This window comes from Leptosomus discolor, chromosome 21 (genome assembly GCF_034619465.1).
Source record: "Leptosomus discolor isolate bLepDis1 chromosome 21, bLepDis1.hap2, whole genome shotgun sequence".
NCBI classification, from domain to species: domain Eukaryota; kingdom Metazoa; phylum Chordata; class Aves; order Leptosomiformes; family Leptosomidae; genus Leptosomus; species Leptosomus discolor.
This window is the reverse complement of record NC_141411.1, coordinates 6,538,767-6,562,469: the sequence shown is the minus strand read 5'-3', so window position 1 is coordinate 6,562,469 and position 23,703 is coordinate 6,538,767. Positions and strand designations below refer to the sequence as shown.

General features: G+C 46.7%; 1 protein-coding gene across 1 annotated transcript in view; it reads right to left on the bottom strand.

Annotated features, from left to right (window-relative positions):
- Positions 1-5,443: 5,443 nt before the first annotated feature.
- The window catches only part of IGFN1 (immunoglobulin like and fibronectin type III domain containing 1), a 28,088-nt gene continuing 9,828 nt past the window's right edge, over positions 5,444-23,703 (bottom strand). Inside the window, exons 11-28 of the mRNA XM_086476665.1 lie at positions 22,086-23,096; positions 21,837-21,938; positions 21,381-21,443; positions 20,217-20,522; positions 18,417-19,535; positions 17,698-17,960; positions 16,662-17,412; positions 15,256-15,380; positions 14,350-14,491; positions 13,537-13,833; positions 12,610-12,909; positions 11,519-11,692; positions 10,517-10,645; positions 9,766-10,068; positions 8,376-8,464; positions 7,222-7,417; positions 6,281-6,580; positions 5,444-5,784 (exon numbers count right to left, since the gene is read on the bottom strand). Of these exons, the coding sequence (XP_086332791.1) occupies positions 5,444-5,784; positions 6,281-6,580; positions 7,222-7,417; positions 8,376-8,464; positions 9,766-10,068; positions 10,517-10,645; positions 11,519-11,692; positions 12,610-12,909; positions 13,537-13,833; positions 14,350-14,491; positions 15,256-15,380; positions 16,662-17,412; positions 17,698-17,960; positions 18,417-19,535; positions 20,217-20,522; positions 21,381-21,443; positions 21,837-21,938; positions 22,086-23,096 (6,011 nt within the window). The remainder of the gene's footprint in view (positions 5,785-6,280; positions 6,581-7,221; positions 7,418-8,375; positions 8,465-9,765; positions 10,069-10,516; positions 10,646-11,518; positions 11,693-12,609; positions 12,910-13,536; positions 13,834-14,349; positions 14,492-15,255; positions 15,381-16,661; positions 17,413-17,697; positions 17,961-18,416; positions 19,536-20,216; positions 20,523-21,380; positions 21,444-21,836; positions 21,939-22,085; positions 23,097-23,703) is intronic.

The following is a 23,703-nucleotide window of genomic DNA, read 5'->3' as shown; positions in this document are numbered from 1 at the left end:
GGGACTGGCTCTGCAGACAGGGAGGAGCACGGACAGAGGCTGCTCCAAGGGCTGCCTCTCCCTGCGGAGCACTGCCATCTCCAGAGGCAACTGGGTGCCCACCCGCAAGAGCCAGATATAGGGTGTGGGTGCAAAAGTTGGCAGCCATTGCTCCAAGGGCTGCCCAGGGTCAATTCATCTCCATCTTGCCCTGCCAAGAGGACGGGCTGTGAACCCCTTCAGCTAGAAAGGAGTTCTCCTTCCCAAGGGGGAAAGGACCCTGAATTTAACCTCATGGGCTACTCACGGACTCGCACCAACACAGCCAGACCCTTCCGTGTGGAAGGATGATACACTGCTGGATGCATCAATGCTCTTCATGTTGGAAGGCTTCCCAAGAACACGAGCATAAATCCCCGCTCCACCGCCTGCCCAGCAGCCGGATAAGACCATCATCCAAAGAGCCTTTAAACTCTTGGGTCCAGACAGAGGCAGGACTGCAGCAGCATTTCCTTGTAAAGGACTTTAACCAGAAAGCTGAGGCCCGTAGCCCTGAGCAGCACTATCCTGGAGAGGAGGGAGCTGGGATGTACAGCCGTACAGGGTGAACGTATGGACGTGGACATCGACAGCGCACAGCAGGCTGGGAACCTGCAGAGGAAGATGCAGGGGCCTTCCTTCTGCCCCTTAGAGCCTTGGTCACTGACTGCGATGGATGGAGAAAAGCCTTTGCCAAGCAGGGCCTAAGAAGGGAAAATCAACAAGGAAGGAAAGGAGGTCCAGAAAGTCCCTAGGGCTGATATTAGCACTCAGAAAGCAGCGTGGAAAAGCACTGCTGATTTATGAGCAGGCCCAATCTTGTTCTCCAAAGTCTCCAAAGATCACAGAAATTGGAGTCCTAACAAAAGAATATTTATTTCTTTTTTGCTGCAGATTAGCTGAATACACCAAGCACACCTACTGCTCCTGTGGGAGGGCCTGCTTTCTGCCCTAACAGGATCCATCATTGTGAACTCGGGGGCTGAAAGGGGATTTTGCTGTTACGCTGTTGAAAGCTGCTCTCCAGCTTGTTCATCCCAAGCTGGCAGCGCTGCTCACCCTCAGCAGTGATACATACAGGAAAATTAGCCAGACCCAGCCCTGCCTGTGAAGAGAGAGGAAAAAAATCCATGGCAGAGGCATGGCTTAGCACAGTCACCAACACGCCCTGTGTCCTCCACCTGCAGTGGGAGTTGGCAGAAAAGCTTATCTGTCCCTCCCAGCTCAAGAGCGTTGCTCTCCTCAGTGCTCATAACCTGATTTTAGAGACAAACTCCACTCATCTGGTATTGCTGCTCCCTCATGGGATGGGAATTTGGGGGAGTGGCTCCGAGGGACTGCAAGGCAAGTGCCAGCAGAGGCTGAGCACTGCAGAGGCACACACCAGCAGCCCTACTGGCCCTTGGTGACATGAAGCCATAGGCTGGGATACCCATACGACATCCTTTGATTATTACAAGCAGTTCCTGGAAGGAAGAGCCACCAGACTTACCCCAGCTCCCAACTGTCTTCCAAAATCAAACAGCTACTACAAGAGTGATAGCAAACCAGACAAAGGGATGCAGAGCAGGTTATAGGCAATATTTTCTCCTAATGCCACCAAGATGGAGTTCAGCCACCCCCCAGGGTGCTGGGAGCAGTTGGTCAACCCACAGGGAGCATGGCATGAGATCCTCTTGCTGAGCCAGTGGCAAGTGAGCACCAGGGATGCAAGAGTGGTTTATGAGCACTGCCTGAGCAGCTTGTTCCCTCCCTCCCAGTTGTGCCAGCACCTGGGTGATTGCTGCCGGTGCCAGCACCCAGATCACTGGTTTGGGAGCACCTAGATGAGAGGACCTTCCCTGCAAGAAATGAGAGAAATAATGCTCAGGACATCGCTGAAGATCCCAAGGGTTTTGTAGCCTCCTTTCCTGTCTGAAGGGCAGCTCCCTCCAGGCCATGCTCCCCACCCAGCAACATCCGCTCTTCCACTTCGGAGGGCGATTCCTGGGAGTGGGAGCACCGCTTCGCTGTATCCAAAGTGCACAGGATAAACAGGCAGCGCTGCTGACGCTGAAACACTCACTCATCTGCTTCTTGTGCTGACTGGCCATTTCTGGTGCTCTGGTCTTACCTGCACACTCCACCTCTTCCTTGTTGAATTACTGACACCTCTAGTCAGGCTCGGGGTCTTGCAGCCCTGCTTGACGTGCCTGGCCCAGCCCTGCTCCCCGGGTGTTAAGTACCAAAATTTAAGCACATGGAGCTGGAATATAAAATATTCAAGAGAATAGCAGCAGAGCTGAGATCTGTGGTTGGGGATAAGTCTGCAACTCTCAGCAAGACTTGCAAGAATCCCCTGCTCCTGGTGTGCCAGGTCCTTCCAGAGATCACTCAGGCTTCAATCTCAAACTTTCAGGCCCTTCCAACAATCTTGGCTCTTATGCTTATCAGTCAAGAAGAAATGGCAAACGTAACCCTACTGCTGCACATTCGCTACACAGGAACTACCACACGCTCCTACAGCATCTCACCAGTGTGAGTCCATCTGAAGCCAGTGAAAAGTCGGTGTTTGTCACGCAGACTTTCAAGAAAGCAACACTCTCCTCTTTGCATATTCAGAGTACAAACAGCAGCAAGCGCGTCTCCAGGTATGAACCTAATTCAAGCCTGCTGGGATCCTTAAACACGCAGATTACAGGGAAGATAGTCAGGTCATTGCCAGTAGGGATGCAAAAACCGGGGTGGTCCTCCTCCAAGGGAAGGGAGCAGCACATCCTACTCCTTGCAGGAATTAATTTTTCCTCTTCGCACAGAGCAACAGGCCACCTCAAAAGAAACATCTAAATCCCAACGGACCCTCCTCCAGGTGCAGCACTGCAGTTCCCAGCTGAGCATGAAGCAGTCCTCCAGCAGCACTAACCAGATGTGCCCACACACGTGGGAAAGGGAAGAACAGGTAGCTGTGCCTCTGATGGAAGACGACACTTAGAGGGGAGTTAGCCCTGTATTTCTCTTGCGTGTAGCAGGTGGAATGTGCATAGACTTCACCTGGTGGATCAAGGAGGGCCTGAGACAGGGGTCACTGTACAGTGGTGATGGTCATCATGGTATAAATAAAACGATCCTTGCTAAAGATCAGCATGTGACATAAATGTTCCCAGTAGCAGCTGGTATCAATAGCTTCAAAGAAGGAGGCGCGAGATCACTTGCCAAGGGTAGATCCTGAGCAGTAAGTGGTTGGCTTATGCTGTCATGCATATTATTATATTTTTTTAATCTAATTCACATGATTAGAGACTGCACTACTCTGCCCCTCCATCAGCATGGTCAGATATTAGCAAGAAACGAACAGCAGATATAAGACTTTATCAGTTTTTCTGTTCTTCCAAGATTAAACAGGAACTGACACATGCAATACAGGGTGAGGGGAGAACTTACATAGCTATTACCTGTGGAAACTGCAGACATGGATTGGCATTCAGGAACTGGCTGGGCTTCCTTCTTCAAAATAAACACTTACTCATGGTAGCTTTTATTGAATTACGGTTTAATTCCATAATCTACTGTTGCTATGTCTGTACAACACTGTACAAAAAGAACATTTCAGCCCCACATAAATGTTTGACTGGTGGTCTGAGGATCCAGCAGCTTTGAGTCTTTGATCTCAACTCTCCTGTCTTCTAGATGCTGTCATCAAAGTGCCTTTGGTGGTAAGGCCACAATGCCATACGTCTGTACAGTCATCACAATATTTCTGCTTTCCAGTCTCCTTCTTCGCTCAGTGATGGAATCCCCCAGCCATGGCAGAGGATCTCTGGTGGTACCTCATATTTCTGGTCAAACATGAAAGATTTATAACCTCTTTTTGCATTAGGCAAAAACATTCTGGCAATGTCATGAGGTAGGGGCAGTTATGTTTCAAAGGTGATACTAAAGTGGTAGTTTAGGAGTGATACACCCTACAGCACTTGCTACAGTGGGTTTTTAAGCACAGCATTGATATGCTCACACTAATACAACTGGTTCTAGATTTCCATTCATTCCCACCAATGCGCTTTCACTGTGAGTAGCACTACCCCATGTTAGCCTAGTCTGAGAATTTATCTCTTGCCCAGGTAAAACTACCAGGCAGGTGCTCTTTTCAACTTAGAGGTTAAGGGAAATAATATACTTAGCTGCTACTGGCAGTGGAATAAATGCAGAACTGCTTCTACCAGAATTAGGAAACCTGCCAAGAATTATGTGGAATCTAAAATGATTGCTCCGGATTAGAAAACCACACGCTAAAAGGCCAGCTTCATAGATGTCTGGTGTCAAGAAATATTCTTGTTGCATCCTGACAGCAGGTGACTCGTGTGGCAGAATGATCTCTCACATCTGTGTTCTCCATGGAAAGCTTCATTTTGGACAATTATTTTTCCTCTCATCTTTTGTGTTCCTGAAGCTTCTCATCTGTGTTTTAAAGGTCTAGTGGAAAGCCATGATCATTACAAAAAGATACAATTCTCTTAAAGCTTTTTTCCCATTTTGACTACAATGCAGCATCATGTTCAAAATGGAACTACTGGATCTGAAAAATAAAGCACTCAGACTATAATGCACATCTGAAAATAAATACAATAGCCTTCGTATAGTGGCAGTTCTCAACAGAAACATTCACACAGTAGTGCAGAGAAGTTCTTGGGAAGGCCATGCTACAGCGTGGAGTCTGAAAATAAGAGAAAGAGAGAAGTAGCAGCTCGATATTGTCATGAGGGAGACAGTCTGTAAGGTACACTGGAAGGGGGACCTGAAATGTTACAGGGCCAAATAGACCAATGTCTGCAAAAGGATTACAGGGATTTAACTGACCCATTTCTCTACTCACATAATCCCACCGAGGTATTCTGAATTGCATTAAAAGGAAAACATTTGACTCAAAGTAGAGAATATTTCTGAGTAAAATTGCAATGGTATTTATCCATAAGTATATACACCATGCATCTATCCTCAGACTACACTGACTCTCTATTTACACCAGGATCCCCAATAACCTATAGCATGTCCCTCTCCTTCCTTCCTTCTCATTGCCTTTGTTCACCTCACACCAGCTTTTTCCTCACTGCTTCACCTAACCTTGCACATCTCACAGGAATCTAACCCAGATGTTATCTTGTTAAATGAAGATGGGATATTTCTTTCTAAAATACTTGCTCAAGGTCAACCAAAACTTCCGGCTCATGTAGAAATCAAGTGTTTTTTCTCACGTCTGCCTTTTCATTTCTATTTCTTGTTCATACTCGATCACTAGCAGGTCCATTAAAAATTCAATAAAACAGTCCAAATATACACAGCCGTGTAGGAGACGGCTCTCATCAGTAAACAAAGCCATATGGCTGCCACTTCTAAGGCACCTTGACAGCAACAACGTATCTTGACATCACACGATGAAGGAAAAGAAGCATTAAAGATCGTTACCTTTAATAGTGAGGAAGGCTTTGCTGAATGCACGGCCCGCTTCATTGGTGGCTTCTAACATGTATTCTCCTTCATCACTTTTTGTGACACCTAGGATGACCATGGAGCAGACACCAAAGTCATTCGTGCAAAAATAGGTAGGATCATTGGAGACGTCTCTACTGTCCTTGTACCATGTGATCTTCGGAAGTGGATAGCCTCCAACCGCACAGCTCATATGGCACTCGCTCCCAGTAGTCACCACGTGAGGCTTCAATGGGACAAGGATTCTCGGGGGCTGGTTTCGGTTAACTCCCCTGTATTTCTGTGGTTTGACTTGAAATTCAGCTGTAAAAAAACCCAGCAATATATAAACACAACTCAGATACTGCTCACAGCAACAGAGTCAGGGTCTAAAGGACTGGTTTTCAACCAAACACTTGGTTGTGCAGGATGTCTGGCAGTCTGCACTGCAAATTGCCAGAGGTGCCATGCACCTATGGATTGCAATCTGTGTTTCTTTTCAAATTAGCCAGTATTTGGCTTTGAACTCAGAAACTTTGGTTTCTGCAAAACTTAAGCCTTAGATTTTGCTGAGAATTAGTCTTGTGGTGAATTACATGATACAATGGCTGGAAAAAAGGATCTGTCTGAACGATCTCTATATAGAAAGGACAAGACTTCCCTGCCAAACTGGAATTTCTTAAGGTATCTCTATGCATTATTGTTTTGGGCAACTAAATGTTAACAGGGAGAGAGACCCATTTCAGGGTGATGCGATAGAAACAATAAAAGCAACAAACCATGACAATACACAGATAACTATCTGTAAAAGTTGTTTTACCCTTTGGTTTTAGAATTCTCCAAGGCTGCACAGTTTCAGACGGATCACTCGCTCCCAAGCTATTTTTTGCCACAACCCTGAAGTAGTAGTCCCGGCCTGGGATCAGTTTAGTGAACGTGAACTTGTTGGTGTAGACCAGGTCACCCACCACGTGCCACAAGCCCTTCTGTGATTCACGTTTCAGGACTGTGTAGTAGAGATTACTGTCCCATTTCTCAGATGCCGATGGCTCCCAGGTTACTGTCACTGTATTTGGCACGTTCTCTTCCAATTGAATAGGTCCAGGCGATTGCGGGATATCTGTGAGATGAAGGCAAATAATATCAAAGATGTAGGGAAGGTGGAATGGTACAGAACCCTAAAAACTTCGAGTCCATTCTATGTCTGGGGGCTGAGCAAACATCCTGGTCATTAGAAGGGGCAAAGATTTGATTCCTTCTCCTGTCGCACGAGCTCATTTGCTATTAACTGGACTGCTGCTGCATTGCATCCGCATTGCTGGGCCTCCTTCCCTTCTTACGGACAGAGGAGCAAGACGAGGGCTGGTAAGACTAAACTTTTTCACCCCTTAGGGAGACAGCATAGAGAGTCGTAGCTATGCCTAAATGTCCTACAGCCTGCTGCTCACTGACCTTAGACTGTTAGAAAGAGCATGAACTGCTCTCCTGTGGTGTGCACTATCCATCTGTGAGACCTTCCCTTTTTAAGCAGAGTCACTCTGGAAGCTGGGTGTAATTTTAATCAGTAGATTACTCTGTCCTGCAGACGTGGCCAAGTGACACCACAAAGTGACCAGACTGAATCTCATGGAAGATTGTACCCTAGCTCTCCCTGCACATGCATGGCTCAACTGCCTCAGAGCTCACCGTGCTGAACTCAGTCCGTCGCCTACAGCCTATATGCAGTAAATCTGTACGTATATATGGTAGCGAGTGCGTTACCTATAACTTGAACTTGGAAGCTGAATGTTTCTCTTTTCCCTAAGTCGTTCTGGAGCTCTACAGTGTAGGTGCCGCTGTCAGTGAACTCAGCTGCTCCGATCAGCAGCTGGGTGGTACCACCTTTGGTGTTTATTGTAGCCCGGTTTGAAAGAGGAAGCCCATTCTTTAACCAGGTCACCACTGGATCTGGAGATGCCTGTAAAGAACACCACAAGTTATAGCCCACTTCTTTTGCCTCCAGAGTGTGTCTTTACGTCTTTAGTTACATTATCTTGTCCCAACTGTATACCTACATGATGCAGTAAAGTAATACTTAGAAATATGGATCCAAGATGCATCTAAGAACCCTGGATAAAGGGCTGCTCTAAAGTTTCTCTGTAATTTTTCTCTTTCTCTGTGTTTTTTAAGAATGTTATTGTACTAAGTTGTTCAGGTCTAACTATGTCAAACAAGGTGTGCTAGATCAAGAACAACAGATGACATCAGGAGTTAATATTTTCTACTTTTAAAAAGATCTGCTGGTTTCAGAAAGAAAAAACATCCTCAAAGTCTTTATTTCCCTTATGCCATCTTTGGTCTCTATTGTCCAAGAGAGTAGAAGAAAGGCCAGCAAATATGCACACTTTGCCTTCATCAGCCGCTTCATGATATCCCCGACTTCACCTGTGCTGATCCAAGCTTATGTCCAAGTACACAGGATTTCTGTCAGTGCATTCCTATTTCTCGAGTCCTACAGCTTAAGTCCTGCTGCTTAGTAAGACAAACACAGCCAAGACAATGTTGCTGGAAATGCTACCCCAAGGCCTTCTGAGGGAGTCAGAGGGAAACTGATTTTTAAAGTCGAAGTATGACAAGTTAGTAGCAGATGATGACAATATTGATATGGTTGGATGGACAGCACCGTGCCTTGTTTGCAGAGGTTAATGAATGACCATAATCTCATAAAACATGAATGCCAAGAGTAACAGCTGAACTCTTGTTCATGTTTCCCTCATGCAGAAAGTATACACAGCGCAGGCAGGTTAAAGGATTTGCCCAGTGTCTTGTAAACAAAATTCCATGCCAAGAAAATGGCAGCTCAGTTTTCATGTCTGCTATTGACAACAACGTAAAAACAGATGGGGAATTCTCTACAAACACTTTTGAATACTTACTTCAAAGGGAATATTCACTCGGATGGTATTTCCTGCTCTTATAACCAGGAAGCTTTTCACTGTGCCATCTATTAGTAACCTGGGAGAAACTGGAAAAGACAGTGATTGCAATAAAAAGTTGTACATTATTCCAAAGCCACTGGCTGACAAAGTCATACGCATGTGTTTAATACCCCTAATGCCTTTCCAACAGCTAGTCTGCAGGATGTTGATAAACTCATAATGGTACTGCAGGAAAAAAGCTCCTTGATTCAGTACCAGAGTTTACAACTTTCAGATTTTATTACTATTCATTTATGATTATGACTAAACAAGGGAAGTGATGTAAAAATACATTCACAACAGTGTTTGTATACATGTATACTCTCCATCATGGAGAAATTGTGTCTTTGACACACTTTACCAAATCACATGGATGATCATCTTTTGTGTAAAATGACATCTGGGGACAAGGAAATTGCAATCGATACTTATGAAATCCATGTTCAGTACAAAGTGCACAGCATCCTCAGGAAAACAGCCTGAGTTTATTACAAATACTCTTTTTTAGTATTTAAAATATTTTTTCTTTCTTTTCTCTTTTCATCAGTATAATATATTATTGTATTTAGCATTTTTCTAAAAATGCCAAAAACAACAGCGGTAAATTGTATTTAGCATTTCCAGTTCGGAAATGGAAAACCTGCTTCTCAGGTAGACCTACATTTATCTGTTCACTGACTGATTGGAAAAGGAGTATGCAGACATAGGCCAAAAGTAGATATTTTCACTTAGGACCCAAGTTAAGAAAGATTAATCCCTCACAGAATTATCTCTCATTATCTCCAAACAGCAGGAGAAAAATCAGAGCTACAGATTGTAAAGAAAGATGAAAAAGTGAAAATGGTGCACTCGGACTAGAAAATTAAAGAGAGAAATAAAGTATACAAAAAGCAACATAATGATTACAATTTAAGAGAACAAAACAAAATGTTTAATTCCAAAAGACTGTATAAAAATAGACTGAAAACTACTTTTCCATTAAAAAAGCATGCATAGGCCTAAGGTATCTGCAGTTTCTGTCTGGTGATCATGACTGTGGTATAGCTCTGCACAGGGGGTAAAATGTAAATACAAGGAGAAAATACGGTTTGGGGGGTTCTTTATAATAATGAGTCTGTAACATGAGCTGAACACTGTGCATTGCACATTTATTGTCAGTTAAATCTTCAGAATTTCCTGATGAGGTGAACAAATAAGAGCATACTCTAGAGGAGCAATGTAGTACTTGTCCTTCTGCTACAGTCTGGGACTTGAAAGAAGCTCATTGTAGTGACCTACAGACCTTGCCTGTATCCTGTTACCCATAGAATGACCTCATTCATTCTAAAAGCATCCCGCTTTGACTTACCTACAGGGGGAGCCGCTTCGATACAAGCTTCAAGCTCTACGGCTTCTCCTGGGCCACTGTCATTGAGGGCTCTCACACGTAGGAAGTACATCTCCTTGGCTCGGAGGCCTTTAACTGTGTAAGTGGTCATCTCTATGGGAAGAGCATTGCATTTTGTCCAGTTGAGGTTGTTAGAAGACCGCATCTCCACCTCATAGCCTTTCACATCACTCCCATCTTTTGCTTCAGGTCTCTTCCACGTCAAGGTGACACTACTGCTGTCACTGCTGCTCACTTTAAGGTCCTGCACTTGACCTGGAGATTCTGAAAAGGGAAATTTTATTTAAACTATTTTTCTAAGATTTCTGCCCCCCCTTTTCAGTCACTTCCTGAGATCTCCAACATTCTTGCAGTGCACTGGATATCCACCCTGCTGTCTTGCTTCCACCTTATCCTAGTTCTTCAAACCTGAATCCAGGTTCCTGCTCCTGCCAGCCATTCAGAACAAGCTGCCAAACTCCTGAAATGGTCTGCAACCCATTCTGAATACTTCTTCTCACTGCTGCATCTTAGACATCACACAGGAATTCCATCCATTGCTTCCTTACGCTGATAGCAGATTCTCAGCCATGAAACACTCCCCAATTATTTGATCTTTGTCTTCACATATGTTTACAAAACATTTAAAAACATCACCTTTCCTCTAACACCACCACTCCACATTCAGCTTTACATATCCCCAGGCCAGAAGGATGGGGGGAAGTGCACTTACGCATGGAATCCCGCGCAAAGACAGGCTGTGATGGTTCACTGGCATCTCCTACACCAGCAGCATTGACAGCTGCCACACGAAATTCATACTGCAGGCCTTTCTTGAGGTTGGTCATTTTTAGCTTCTTGTCTGCAGAAAGAGAAGGAACATGTTGGCTCAGGCAAGCTGTTCTCCAAGCAGGAAAGGGTGAGAAAACAATGCTGTACTTCATTCCATGCAGAATTGTGGACTGAACAATTCTCAGGAGCCATGTATAAATGCTGTCGCTGATTCCCCTGACCTTCCCTAGCCAAGTGTACGTGTATTTCTGAGATGGGTTCATTGTATTCCCTTTCAAATCAAACAGTACTTGAGAATATTAAGTTAGAGAAAGGATAAATACTACTTTTCCTTATGAGATAATCCTAAACTCTTCTATACTGGAAGAAGTCTTAGCTTGCACTATATGCTAGCTATAGCCAAAACACATTTTGGAGCTCATACACATTACTTGGGTTTCTTTATATTCCTTGCATTTATAAATTCCTGTCTGACAAGTTCCTAGTGCAACAAGGACAGTAGTTCTGCATGGGAAGTGAAAACTTTGGTTCCAGAAATTGAAGACGTCAGGTTATCTATAGAGGAGCTATGTCCCAGGATGCAGCAGCGAGCTTCTCTGCACTCTTCTCCAGCCATATGCTTGCTCACAACCTAAAACATAATCCTCCTCCCAGTCATTCAGCTCTACATAAATCCAAGACCTGGCTTTGCTATGGCACAGCCATGGTAAACCTTAGTTGTAAAAAAATGTAGTTGTGAGAAAATATATACACTAGAGCTGTGAAAGCAGATAAAACTTCAGACAGGGGTGATATGGTTGCAACGGAGACAGTCAGCAGCTCAAGAATTCAAGAGGAAAAACACTGATGTGAAAAGGCATAAGATCCTGAGCAGCTCCTGAGCCAGCTGACCTTTTTTCCTTTTTCAAGTCTTCCAGTCTGTTCCAGGATTTAAGGTACCTACCTGCTATAGGCACATTGTTGACTGGCAGCCAGGTCATGGTACCACTCTTGCGTTTTTGAACAATGTATCCCACAATTCGGGAACTGCCAGTTTTACGAGGTGCTTTCCAGGATATCGTGATGGTGCCTCTGCTGGCACTGACAATCTCAGGGGGATCTGGAGCACCAGGTGAAGCTAGAAAGAGATTGGTGTTTCATTATTAGCAGGTGTATTTTTATTGCAACGTAAGAGAGTGTTCTGTGTCATTTCCTCTTCCAGTTTCCCTGAAGTATTCACATGGATGGGTTTTGAAAACCTGACTGAGACCTGAAGCTGTGTATCCTATTCCCCACACAAACAGGATCCAGTATGGACCCCTGCTCCTGAATTTTGTTTTTATGAATGACCTGCTGTCATAATGACTGACAATTCCACCGGCAGCCTACGGAGTGAGGCATGTCATTCTCACATGGTAGGAAAAGTCAGCATTATTCTTGCTTTTAATGACAGAAACTGGAAATGGAATGGAGTTTCTTAGCCCTATGCTAAGGCATTCAAAATACAGGGCTTCTCATAATCATGAGAAAGAGAACGTAGAAAGAAGAAAATTAGAAATAGAGTAAAGCATTGCTTTCTCTCTAGTGCTACATTCATGCTCATGGCCAAACTGTTCTAGTATTTAAACTTATTGAAGGACAAAGAATAAATTAGTTGTTTGGAAATCAGGGGAATGAAGTGGTCATGCTGAAAAACGCCACACAGAGACACTCCTTCGCCTATGGAGTTAAGCTAAGTTGCCTTTGTAGCCATCCCGGGAAAAATTTTCTCTGATCTTGATGCAAATTGCATTTCCCCCACGAAACGTGCTTTCCAGTTCAGAATGGAGCATAGCTGAGAACGTAACACTGTCTCACTCAGAATGACCAAAGCCTACAATTAACTTCCAGTCTTGATGTGCAATCTCCACAGATCGGTATGAAGACTTCATAGCCATAATTCAAGTTTAGATCTGTAGGCAATATCCAAAATGCAGCAAGTTTTCTTTGATGTCAGCTTTGATAATGAATTTCCCAGATGGTTGTCAAACATAATTATGAAAACTTCTCCCTTACCTTTACTGACAGCCTTCACTTCATCTGATTCCAATGGGTCACTGGTTCCCTCGGCATTCACAGCTTTCACCCTGAAGTAGTAGCTCATGTCTTGTTCCACTTTGTTAGTAGTGAAGGTAGTACAGCTCCTGGGGGTTTCTCCCAAAGTCACCCAGTCATTCTTGCCTACCTGCTGTCTCTCGACAATGTACCTTTGCACTGCTTTTCCCCCATCATCCTTTGGGGGCTTCCACTGAATGGTGATGTCATTTGCAGAGCTTTCTACAATTTTAATGGGTCCTGCAGGTGGCTGTGGTTTGTCTGAAAAGATCAACACAGAGAGACTACAAGGTGGCTCCAGACCCAGAGGTGCTCCTGGGTTTGGAGCAAACACTGTCTCTTGGTCACCAGCTGGAAGACTCAGTTTCTGATGGAATGCATGCATAGTTGCAGAATGAGGGCCGGGCACATAAATTGCATCTTCAAAACTTCCTCTCTTCTAACTTTTGAGGTGGGTAGGTGGAAAGCCAGTCCCTTGCTCCTTGGGCTAATTTTTCTCATAAGCACTGCATCAACTCAGCTTGCTTATAAGGAAGAACACCACTTCTGGTCTTTCAAAAGAGCACAGACTTTTATTGTAGGGCTGAATTTGGCCTTGATAATCTATTTCAGATTTGCCTGTGGCACATAGTCCCATCTCCCACAGTCACCCAACATTCAAAACTCAGCTGCTGAGGCCGTGCAAAACTGAACTAGATTGTGTCACCTTGTACTAAAGGGCAAGAAACACGTCAACAATCTTTGCTTCTACCCTGACCTAGTGGAAATTACATAGTCTTGCACATCTTGGAATACCCAGTAGTGCTAAACAAGATTGTCACCAGTTTTAATCTGTTCCCTTGCCTGAGCTTTACAATGAAAGCCAGACGGACGTTACGGGGCTCTTACCTATTACCACAAGCTTTAAGTTGATCTCCAGGACCCCACTGTCATTCTTCAGCCTGACTTTGTAATCCCCACAGTCCTTTCTCTCACTGCTGGAGATTGTCAGCATGGTAAAGGTCTCTGTTTTATCAATACGAATCCTTGTGTCATCCGCTAGCTCCATTCTGTCCTTCAGCCATGATGCTCTGATTGGCAGCCGGCCCTCAAAAGGGATCTTGATCTTCACTTGCTGGCCTGCCTTGGCCACAGTAGGAACACTTGTTAAGTTTTTGAGGAGAACTTTGTCAACCTGTGGAGGATCTAAGCAGGTGATATAAGGTCATTAAAAACTGCAATTCAAAGAGGAAAAGGCTCACCTTGGAGGGAAGGGCTTCCCTCATGATGCTGCCATAATGTTTAGAAGCTCACAACTTTTGGACCTTCAGCTTTAGTTGCGTGCTCAGTGCTTCATATACATACATGTACTTTGCTACAGGATAATTATCACAAAGTATTTGTGGCATCATACCGTCCTTTTCACTGGAGCAAATTTCTCATAAGCAATACACTAAACACAAGAATGAAGATTTTGGTCTGGTAAAGTGTTATTCGCACCCCAAAATCTTTGAGTTAATAGTAGAAGCTATTTAGGAAGGCTCCCTAGTTAAATTTTTTAACACAAAATGCACCAACCTGTACAAAAACTATCTCCTATTTACATGGTCATTCTTTATTATAAAGTTGTCTCAATACCCAACTATAGGTATCTGAGAAAATGTGTGACGTTTAAAGCACATCAGGGTTAGCGTGCTGCATTGGTTGTTCGAATAGACTCACCTTCAACAAAAATTGAAGCTTCAGTTTTTATATCTCCACCTTCAAACCTGTATTTCCCAGCATGAATGTCTTCTACTTTGTCAATAATCAGCTTGTGGACTAGACCTTCCTTTTCAAGAGAGACTCCATCCATGCTTTTTAACTACAAGGTGAAACACAAAGATCCATTCTTAAAAAAAAAAAAAGGGAAAAAAAGGCCAATCCAAACTTAAACTGGACAGACAAAAATTTGAAATGTAATTGAAAAGACTTATGAATGACACACATGTTTAATTAAAATAATATTCTGGATTACTTATCTGGTAACATTGCGTATAAGCATTATCAACATATTCCCCACAAAGATTTGATTCGGAGTCCATTAAAATATTTTTTGGTAAAATCTCCAAGCTCTCTCTTTCTATTCTTAATGACAGAAACTTTGGCCCATGCTCAAGTATGACACCTCAGAATTCCTACAGTATCATCTGGATCCCACAGGCTAGAATTACTCTTTGAAACAGAGAATATGACATTTATGCTTGACCTTAAGCACTAGTTTGAAAGAGCACTCTTCGTGTTATGCCTGTCTGAAGGACCCTTTGAAGATTTTTCCCTTGCTTTTTGCATATTTCTCTCATTCACCAAGGAAAAGAAAAAGGATTGCATTGCCAGGAAGAGACCCACACCATCTACACCCGTGTAAAAGAATGGAAAACACAAAGCCTCCTGTTGTAGCAGGAAGGGGGAGAAATCTTGCTGCGTTTCTATCCAGAATTTTATTATCAACAGGCTCCCGCAGAATCTTTCCAAGGCCATACTCAGACTGGCAGAGGGAAGGACACCTTGACACAACACTTAGTAAGAGGTAGAGGCAGAGAGTAAACCATTGCTAACTGAGGAAAACAGTAGCTAGAGGACACCTACCTTTAATCCATCTTTAAACCAGGTTCCTGTCACTTCATGCTTACTGACAGTGCAAGACAGCTCAGCTGGTTCCCCTTTCACGACTCTGACATCAAGTAAGTGTTTGTTGAGATGGCAGCGTGGTGCTGGACATTCAGAAAAGAAAATGTTGAAAGGATGCTAACTCTGTGTTACACTGATAGAAATGTATAGATGAAAACGGACGTGCACGTGAGGAGAAAAGAGATCTTTTTAAAAAATATGCATACTGTGCTTATGGCAGGCTTTTGTACCACAACACTGTGGGCCAGCTGGCCTAAATTCATTGCACTGAAGGGACACGCCAGCTGGCCTGCATACCATGTAGTCTTAACATCAACCTAATGGGCAATGGATTCATCACAAACCAGATTATCCATCTACAGATTTGCTACTTTAAATCTACACTAATTGTCTTGCCTCCCTCTACGGCCAGTGGGAAAAAATAGGCTACTTCAGGATGTACTACTTCATCGTTCGTTTCTTCTGCATTGACCAGATGCAGGGCTGCCCAGCCACTTCCCCCCTAAACAGACCCAAGTCACACTATTCTCTACCCCCTGTATTCCTCTTTCCCTTCCCAAGCTCTTCTCCATTAACATACTCATCCTCTCTCTAATAAACACCCCACCTCCTTCCCCAGTAACTCCCATTTTGCTGGGTTTACTTCCTTATTTATATTTATGTTTTGTTTGCCTTGATAATTTCTAACTTGTCAGCAATTCCATTAGGCAAATATTCCCCTTTGGTTATATATTTGAAGTTTCAAACTTTTACAATTTTCACATTATCATCTTGCTAGTGTAGTCACTGGTCTTAGCCAAATGCCTGCATACACATTATTCTCCTTTTACTATATGCAACACCTTATTACTTCTGATGCTACAAGAGAAAAGAGCTCTTTACATTAGGCTCGATGTGCTTATTAATCCAATATGAGCAGGCACAGGTTTGTTCCCAGAACTTGGAAAAACGCAGATCTTTGTACTAGGTGTTAAAACAAATAAAGTGAAACGATTAGTTTTAAATTGGAACAATAGCAAAGAAATATGGCCATATTCCTTGAAACTATATGGGAACTAGTGTGATTGTGAACTGAAGTCTGTTCCACATGGATCTGAATCATTTATTTGAATGAACAGTTGACACCTGTTCTAGATAATTTAAACAAAGATAATTTAGACTTTTAATGCAGTTTGATCTGAACAAAATATGTAAGGTCAAACAGCAAATCAGTGGTAGAATCAGGAATGGATTGCGGTGTAATCAAATTTCTACATATAGCTTCATTCGTCTAAACCATAAGATTCAACTTCTCTCCAGGATTGGGAATGTAAGTATCGAAACGCAAAGACCAGCAATACAGAAGTCATCGGTTAAACACGTACCTTTCAGATCATCTAGGCAATAACGTCTTCTTTTTCCCACACTTTCCATATTCGTCAAGAAATCATTCGCTTTAATATCAAGGTCGGGTTCCTGTTTTCTCTGGTTTATTGAAGGAGGTCCGCCATAAAGATCTGACATCTGACCATGATCCAAAGAACTTTGACCAAAACCACGTGAATTCCTCCCATCAACAGATCTATTATGGGATTTACTCCCTGCCCCTCCAAAGGCAGAATTTTTGCCATAAAGAGAGCCTAACCGTCCTAAATCTCTGCCCTCACCTCTGGCATCTCCTTGACCTGAAAGTGAATCTCTGTCATCAGATGGACCTTTGCTCCCTGATCCTCTGAAATCACTGGCAGTGCCCTTTCCAGTCTCCTTTCCCGTAGAAGATTTGCCAGGATGTGAATTCAGCCCATATTCACCACCATGTCCAACGCCACCTACCACACCTTCCTTACCACGGACTGAATGCAACTCCCTTTCATCACCTCCCAACCTACCAACACCACCCACACCAGCCCTGGCTGCAGCTGACCCACTGTCCTTGCCATAGGCAGACCCAGCCCCCCGTATTGCAGAGCCACAGACACCACTGCCCTCTGAGGAAAAGCCATCTCCTCCTGCTCGACCTACATATCCTTGGCCTCTGCTCAGCGTAGCGTCCCTGCCAGGGCGAGAGCCCATTGGTTCTTCACCTCCAGAAGGAAAATGAGCAGCTCCTGCCACAGCCCCAGATGGAAGAGCATCCTTTTCATAGAAAGAACCAAAGCCCCTTGCACCAACTACACCAGCCCCAGGCCCTGATGAGACACCACCCATTCCATAAGAAGATCCAAAATCACCAACAAGAGTACTAGCTCCAGCTCCCATTCCAACTGGAAGACCGTCTTTTCCATGGAGAGACCCAACTCCCCCTGCACCAGCAACACCAGCACCACCCATGCCAGCCCCAACTGGCAGACCATCCTTTCCATAGGGAGAACCAACTCCCCCTGAACCAGCAACACCAGCACCACCAATGCCAACCCCAACTGGCAGACCATCCTTTCCATAGGGAGAACCAACTCCCCCTGCACCAGCAACACGAGCACCACCCATGCCAGCCCCAACTGGCAGACCATCCTTTCCATAGGGAGAACCAACTCCTCCTTCACCAGCACCACCCATGCCAGCCCCAACTGGGAGACCATCCTTTCCATAGGGAGAACCAACTCCCCCTGCACCAGCAACACCAGCACCACCAATGCCAGCCCCAACTGGCAGACCATCCTTTCCATAGGGAGAACCAACTCCCCCTGCACCAGCAACACCAGCACCACCCATGCCAGCCCCAACTGGCAGACCATCCTTTCCATAGGGAGAACCAATTCCCCCTGCACCAGCAACACCAGCACCACCCATGCCAGCCCCAACTGGCAGACCATCCTTTCCATGGGGATACCCAGCAACCCCTGCACCAGCAACACCAGCACCACCCATGCCAGCCCCAACTGGCAGACCATCCTTTCCATAGGCAGACCCAACGCCCCCTGCACCAGAAACACCAGCACCCCCCATGCCAGACCCAACTGGCAGACTATCCTTTCCATAGGGAGAACCAACACCTCCTGCACCAGCACCACCCATGCCAGCCCCAACTGGCAGACCATCCTTTCCATAGGGAGAACCAACTCCCCCTGCACCAGCACCACCCATGCCAGCCCCAACTGGCAGACCATCCTTTCCACAGGGAGAACCAACTCCCCCTGCACCAGCAACACCAGCACCACCCATGCCAGCCCCAACTGGCAGACCATCCTTTCCATAGGGAGATCCAACTCCCCCTGCACCAGCAACACCAGCACCACCCATGCCAGCCCCAACTGGCAGACCATTCTTTCCATAGGAAGAACCAACTCCTCCTTCACCAGCACCACCCATGCCAGCCCCAACTGGGAGACCATCCTTTCCATAGGGAGAACCAACTCCCCCTGCACCAGCACCACCCATGCCAGCCCCAACTGGCAGACCATCCTTTCCATAGGGAGAACCAACTCCCCCTGAACCAGCAACACCAGCACCACCCATGCCAGCCCCAACTGGCAGACCATCCTTTCCATAGGGAGAACCAACTCCTCCTGCACCAGCACCACCCATGCCAGCCCCAACTGGCAGACCATCCTTTCCATAGGGAGAACCAACTCCCCCTGCACCAGCAACACCAGCACCACCCATGCCAACCCCAACTGGCAAACCATCCTTTCCATAGGGAGAACCAACTCCCCCTGCACCAGCAACACCAGCACCACCCATGCCAGCCCCAACTGGCAGACCATCCTTTCCATAGGGAGAACCAACTCCTCCTGCACCAGCACCACCCATGCCAGCCCCAACTGGCAGACCATCCTTTCCATAGGGAGAACCAACTCCCCCTGCACCAGCAACACCAGCACCACCCATGCCAACCCCAACTGGCAAACCATCCTTTCCATAGGGAGAACCAACTCCCCCTGCACCAGCAATACCAGCACCACCCATGCCAGCCCCAACTGGCAGACCATCCTTTCCATAGGGAGAACCAACTCCTCCTTCACCAGCACCACCCATGCCAGCCCCAACTGGGAGACCATCCTTTCCATAGGGAGAACCAACTCCCCCTGCACCAGCAACACCAGCACCACCAATGCCAGCCCCAACTGGCAGACCATCCTTTCCATAGGGAGAACCAACTCCCCCTGCACCAGCAACACCAGCACCACCCATGCCAGCCCCAACTGGCAGACCATCCTTTCCATAGGGAGAACCAATTCCCCCTGCACCAGCAACACCAGCACCACCCATGCCAGCCCCAACTGGCAGACCATCCTTTCCATGGGGATACCCAGCAACCCCTGCACCAGCAACACCAGCACCACCCATGCCAGCCCCAACTGGCAGACCATCCTTTCCATAGGGAGAACCAACTCCCCCTGCACCAGCACCACCCATGCCAGCCCCAACTGGCAGACCATCCTTTCCATAGGGAGAACCAACTCCCCCTGCACCAGCAACACCAGCACCACCCATGCCAACCCCAACTGGCAAACCATCCTTTCCATAGGGAGAACCAACTCCCCCTGCACCAGCAATACCAGCACCACCCATGCCAGCCCCAACTGGCAGACCATCCTTTCCATAGGGAGAACCAACTCCTCCTGCACCAGCAACACCCATGCCAGCCCCAACTGGCAGACCATCCTTTCCATAGGGAGAACCAACTCCCCCTGCACCAGCAACACCAGCACCACCCATGCCAGTCCCAACTGGCAGACCATCCTTTCCATAGGGAGAACCAACTCCCCCTGCACCAGCAACACCAGCACCACCCATGCCAGACCCAACTGGCAGACCATCCTTTCCATAGGGAGAACCAACTCCCCCTGCACCAGCACCACCCATGCCAGCCCCAACTGGCAGACCATCCTTTCCATGGGGATACCCAGCAACCCCTGCACCAGCAACACCAGCAAGACCCATGCCAGCCCCAACTGGCAGACCATCCTTTCCATAGGGAGAACCAACTCCCCCTGCACCAGCAACACCAGCACCACCCATGCCAGCCCCAACTGGCAGACCATCCTTTCCATAGGGAGAACCAACTCCCCCTGCACCAGCAACACCAGCACCACCAATGCCAGCCCCAACTGGCAGACCATCCTTTCCATAGGGAGAACCAACTCCCCCTGCACCAGCAACACCAGCACCACCCATGCCAGCCCCAACTGGCAGACCATCCTTTCCATAGGGAGAACCAACTCCCCCTGCACCAGCAACACCAGCACCACCAATGCCAGCCCCAACTGGCAGACCATCCTTTCCATAGGGAGAACCAACTCCCCCTGCACCAGCAACACCAGCACCACCCATGCCAGCCCCAACTGGCAGACCATCCTTTCCATGGGGATACCCAGCGACCCCTGCACCAGCAACACCAGCACCACCCATGCCAGCCCCAAATGTCAGACCATCCTTTCCATAGGGAGAACCAACTCCTCCTGCACCAGCACCACCCATGCCAGCCCCAACTGGGAGACCATCCTTTCCATAGGAAGACCCAACGCCCCCTGCACCAGCAACACCAGCACCACCCATGCCAGCCCCAACTGGGAGACCATCCTTTCCATAGGGAGAACTAACTCCCCCTGCACCAGCAACACCAGCACCACCAATGCCAGCCCCAACTGGCAGACCATCCTTTCCATAGGGAGACCCAGCTCCCACTGCACCAGCAACACCAGCACCAACACCTGCACCAGCCGGGAGACCATCCTTTCCATAGGTAGATCCAACTCTCCCTGCATCAGCTACACCAGCACCAACACCTACTCCAACTGGGAGACCACCCTTTCCATAGGGAGAACCAACTCCCCCTGCACCAGCTATCCCAGCACCACCCATGCCAACCCCAACTGGCAGACCATCTTTTCCATAGGGTGACCCAACTCCCCCTGCATCAGCTGCACCAGCACTACCAATGCCAGCCCCAACTGGGAGACCATCCTTTCCATAGGGAGAACCAACTCCCCCTGCACCAGCTGCCCCAGGAACACCAAAACCAGCTCCAGCTGGGAGACTATCCTTTCCATAATGTGATCCAACTCCCCCTGCACCAGCTATGCCAGCACCACCTATGCCAACCCCAACTGGCAGACCATCCTTTCCATAGGGAGAACCAACTCCCACTGCACCAGCAACACCAGCACCACCAATGCCAGCCCCAACTGGCAGACCATCCTTTCCATAGGGAGAACCAACTCCTCCTGCACCAGCAACACCAGCACCACCCATGCCAGCCCCAACTGGCAGACCATCCTTTCCATAGGGAGAACCAACTCCCACTGCACCAGCAACACCAGCTACACCAACACCATCCCCAGCTGGGAGACCATCCTTTCCATAGGGAGACCCAATAGCCCCTTCACCAGCAACACCAGCACCAACACCAGCCCCAACTGGGAGACCATCCTTTCCATAGGGATAACCAACTCCCCGTGCACCAGCAACACCAGCACCAGCAACACCAGACCCAACTGGGAGTCCATCCTTTCCATAGGTAGATCCAACACCTCCAAACTCACCAACTGCAGCCACACCAACACCTGCTCCAGATGGGAGACCGTCCCTTGCATATGGATACCCCATGCCCCCTGCACCAGCTACACCAGCACCACCAATGCCCGCCCCAACCGGCAGACCATCCTTTCCATAGGGTGACCCAACCCCTCCTGCACCAGCTACACCCGCACCACCAACACCTACTCCAACTGGGAGACCATCCTTTCCATAGGGAGACCCAACTCCCCCTGCAGCAGCACCACGAATGCCTGCTCCAGCTGGAAGACCATCCGTTCCATAGGGAGACCCAATTGCCCCTTCACTAGCTATACTGGCATCATCAACACCTGCTCTAAGTGGCCGACCATCTGAACCATAGAAAGCCTCCATTTCCCGTATGGAACTGCCACCTGCACCAGATATATCCCCATCGCCAGTTGGAAGACCACCTTGGCCATACAGCAAGCCAGACCTTCCTGACTGAGTTAGATGACTGCCAGCTTGAAGTGTCAGGCCATCCTTGCTATAGGGAGTCTCTGTTTGTCCTCTGTTTACACTTGCTCCTTTCCTATCTGCTACAGTTGGCAGACCATCCTTGCCATAGGGGGACCTCATTCCTCTTGCAATTTCAGTACCAGCAGCATTCTTTTTAGCTCCGGTCCCTGGACTAGTCCTGCTGAAGAGCTCACCCCTACCACCCTTACCATCTCCCACTTTGCTTGAATCAGGATCAAGTCCATCTACCACAGAACTTCCATCAGTAGCACCTAATCTCCCAACACCCCCAAAGCCAGCTCTGTAACTAGTATCACCTAATTTACCACCCTTGTCATGCTGAGAGCCCACACCTTCTCCATCGTCCATGTCAACGTTAACAGCATCTGTCATACCATCATTTCTGCCATCCACAGAATAACATTCACCTGTTCCTCCTAATCCATCCCCATCTGCTCTGCCTGTCATAGAATCCTTGCCACGGAAAGGTCTTAATTCACTTTTGCCTCCTAAGCCTTTTAATCCAAAGTTTCTACCATCATTTGACACCGAGTCTCCATCTAGGTCTGCTCCAGAAAACTGCCCAAAGCCCATCCTTCCATTTTTGTGGGCTCCCTGCAGCCCATCTTTTCCCAAAAACCTATGGCTTCCATCAACATCAGTGGAGTGGCCTTGACTGCCACCTCGACTATTTCTGTACAAGGCATCCTCTTCCATGCCAGTGTCCATAAGATGATCTTCATCATCAACATATTCTCCGCATCGAAGTTTCTTAGCCCTGTCTTTATCTGGCAATGTTTCTTTCAGCCACTCAGATTTCTCTCTTTCACCTCCTTCATTCTGTCTCCTCTTTCCTTTGGCATCTGCATTGAAGATGCATTGTTTGATTGGAGGAGACATCATTTACAGGAAAACACAGGGGGAAAAAAAAGAACAGACAATCAATAGTCACATACTGTATCAACAACCAAAGAAAATGTGTTAGTATTTATTATAGTTTCATTTTAGGACACAGAAACACGATATATTTGAAGAAATTTAAATCCAGTTCAAATCCTGAACTTTTTCAGTGTCATGTTCAGACGTAATTTTACATTTCTTAGTTAAAAAGACAATTATTTTTAATGGAAACTTGCTTGTTAAAAAAACCCCAACCAAACAAAACAAAAAAAGCAGAAAAACAAGGCAAATTTCCACGATGACAGGTCTAATTTAGAGGGGCTTAGATTGCATCTGGGACTCATTTGTTCCTTCTGCCTTCTCCCTCCAGCCCTGGAGGAGTTACAGAACATCCCACACCCAGAGTGGCCATCAGTTCCCACCCTTGAATTAGGATCTCACTGCTACTGATCTGCTTGCACATTTGGAATCCGGGCATTTTAGAGATGGCCAACCTGAAGACTAAAGATTCCAGTTCTGTGAATAGCTTTGTATTAATCCAAAATTCAGGCTTTTCTGAGAGCAGGTCAC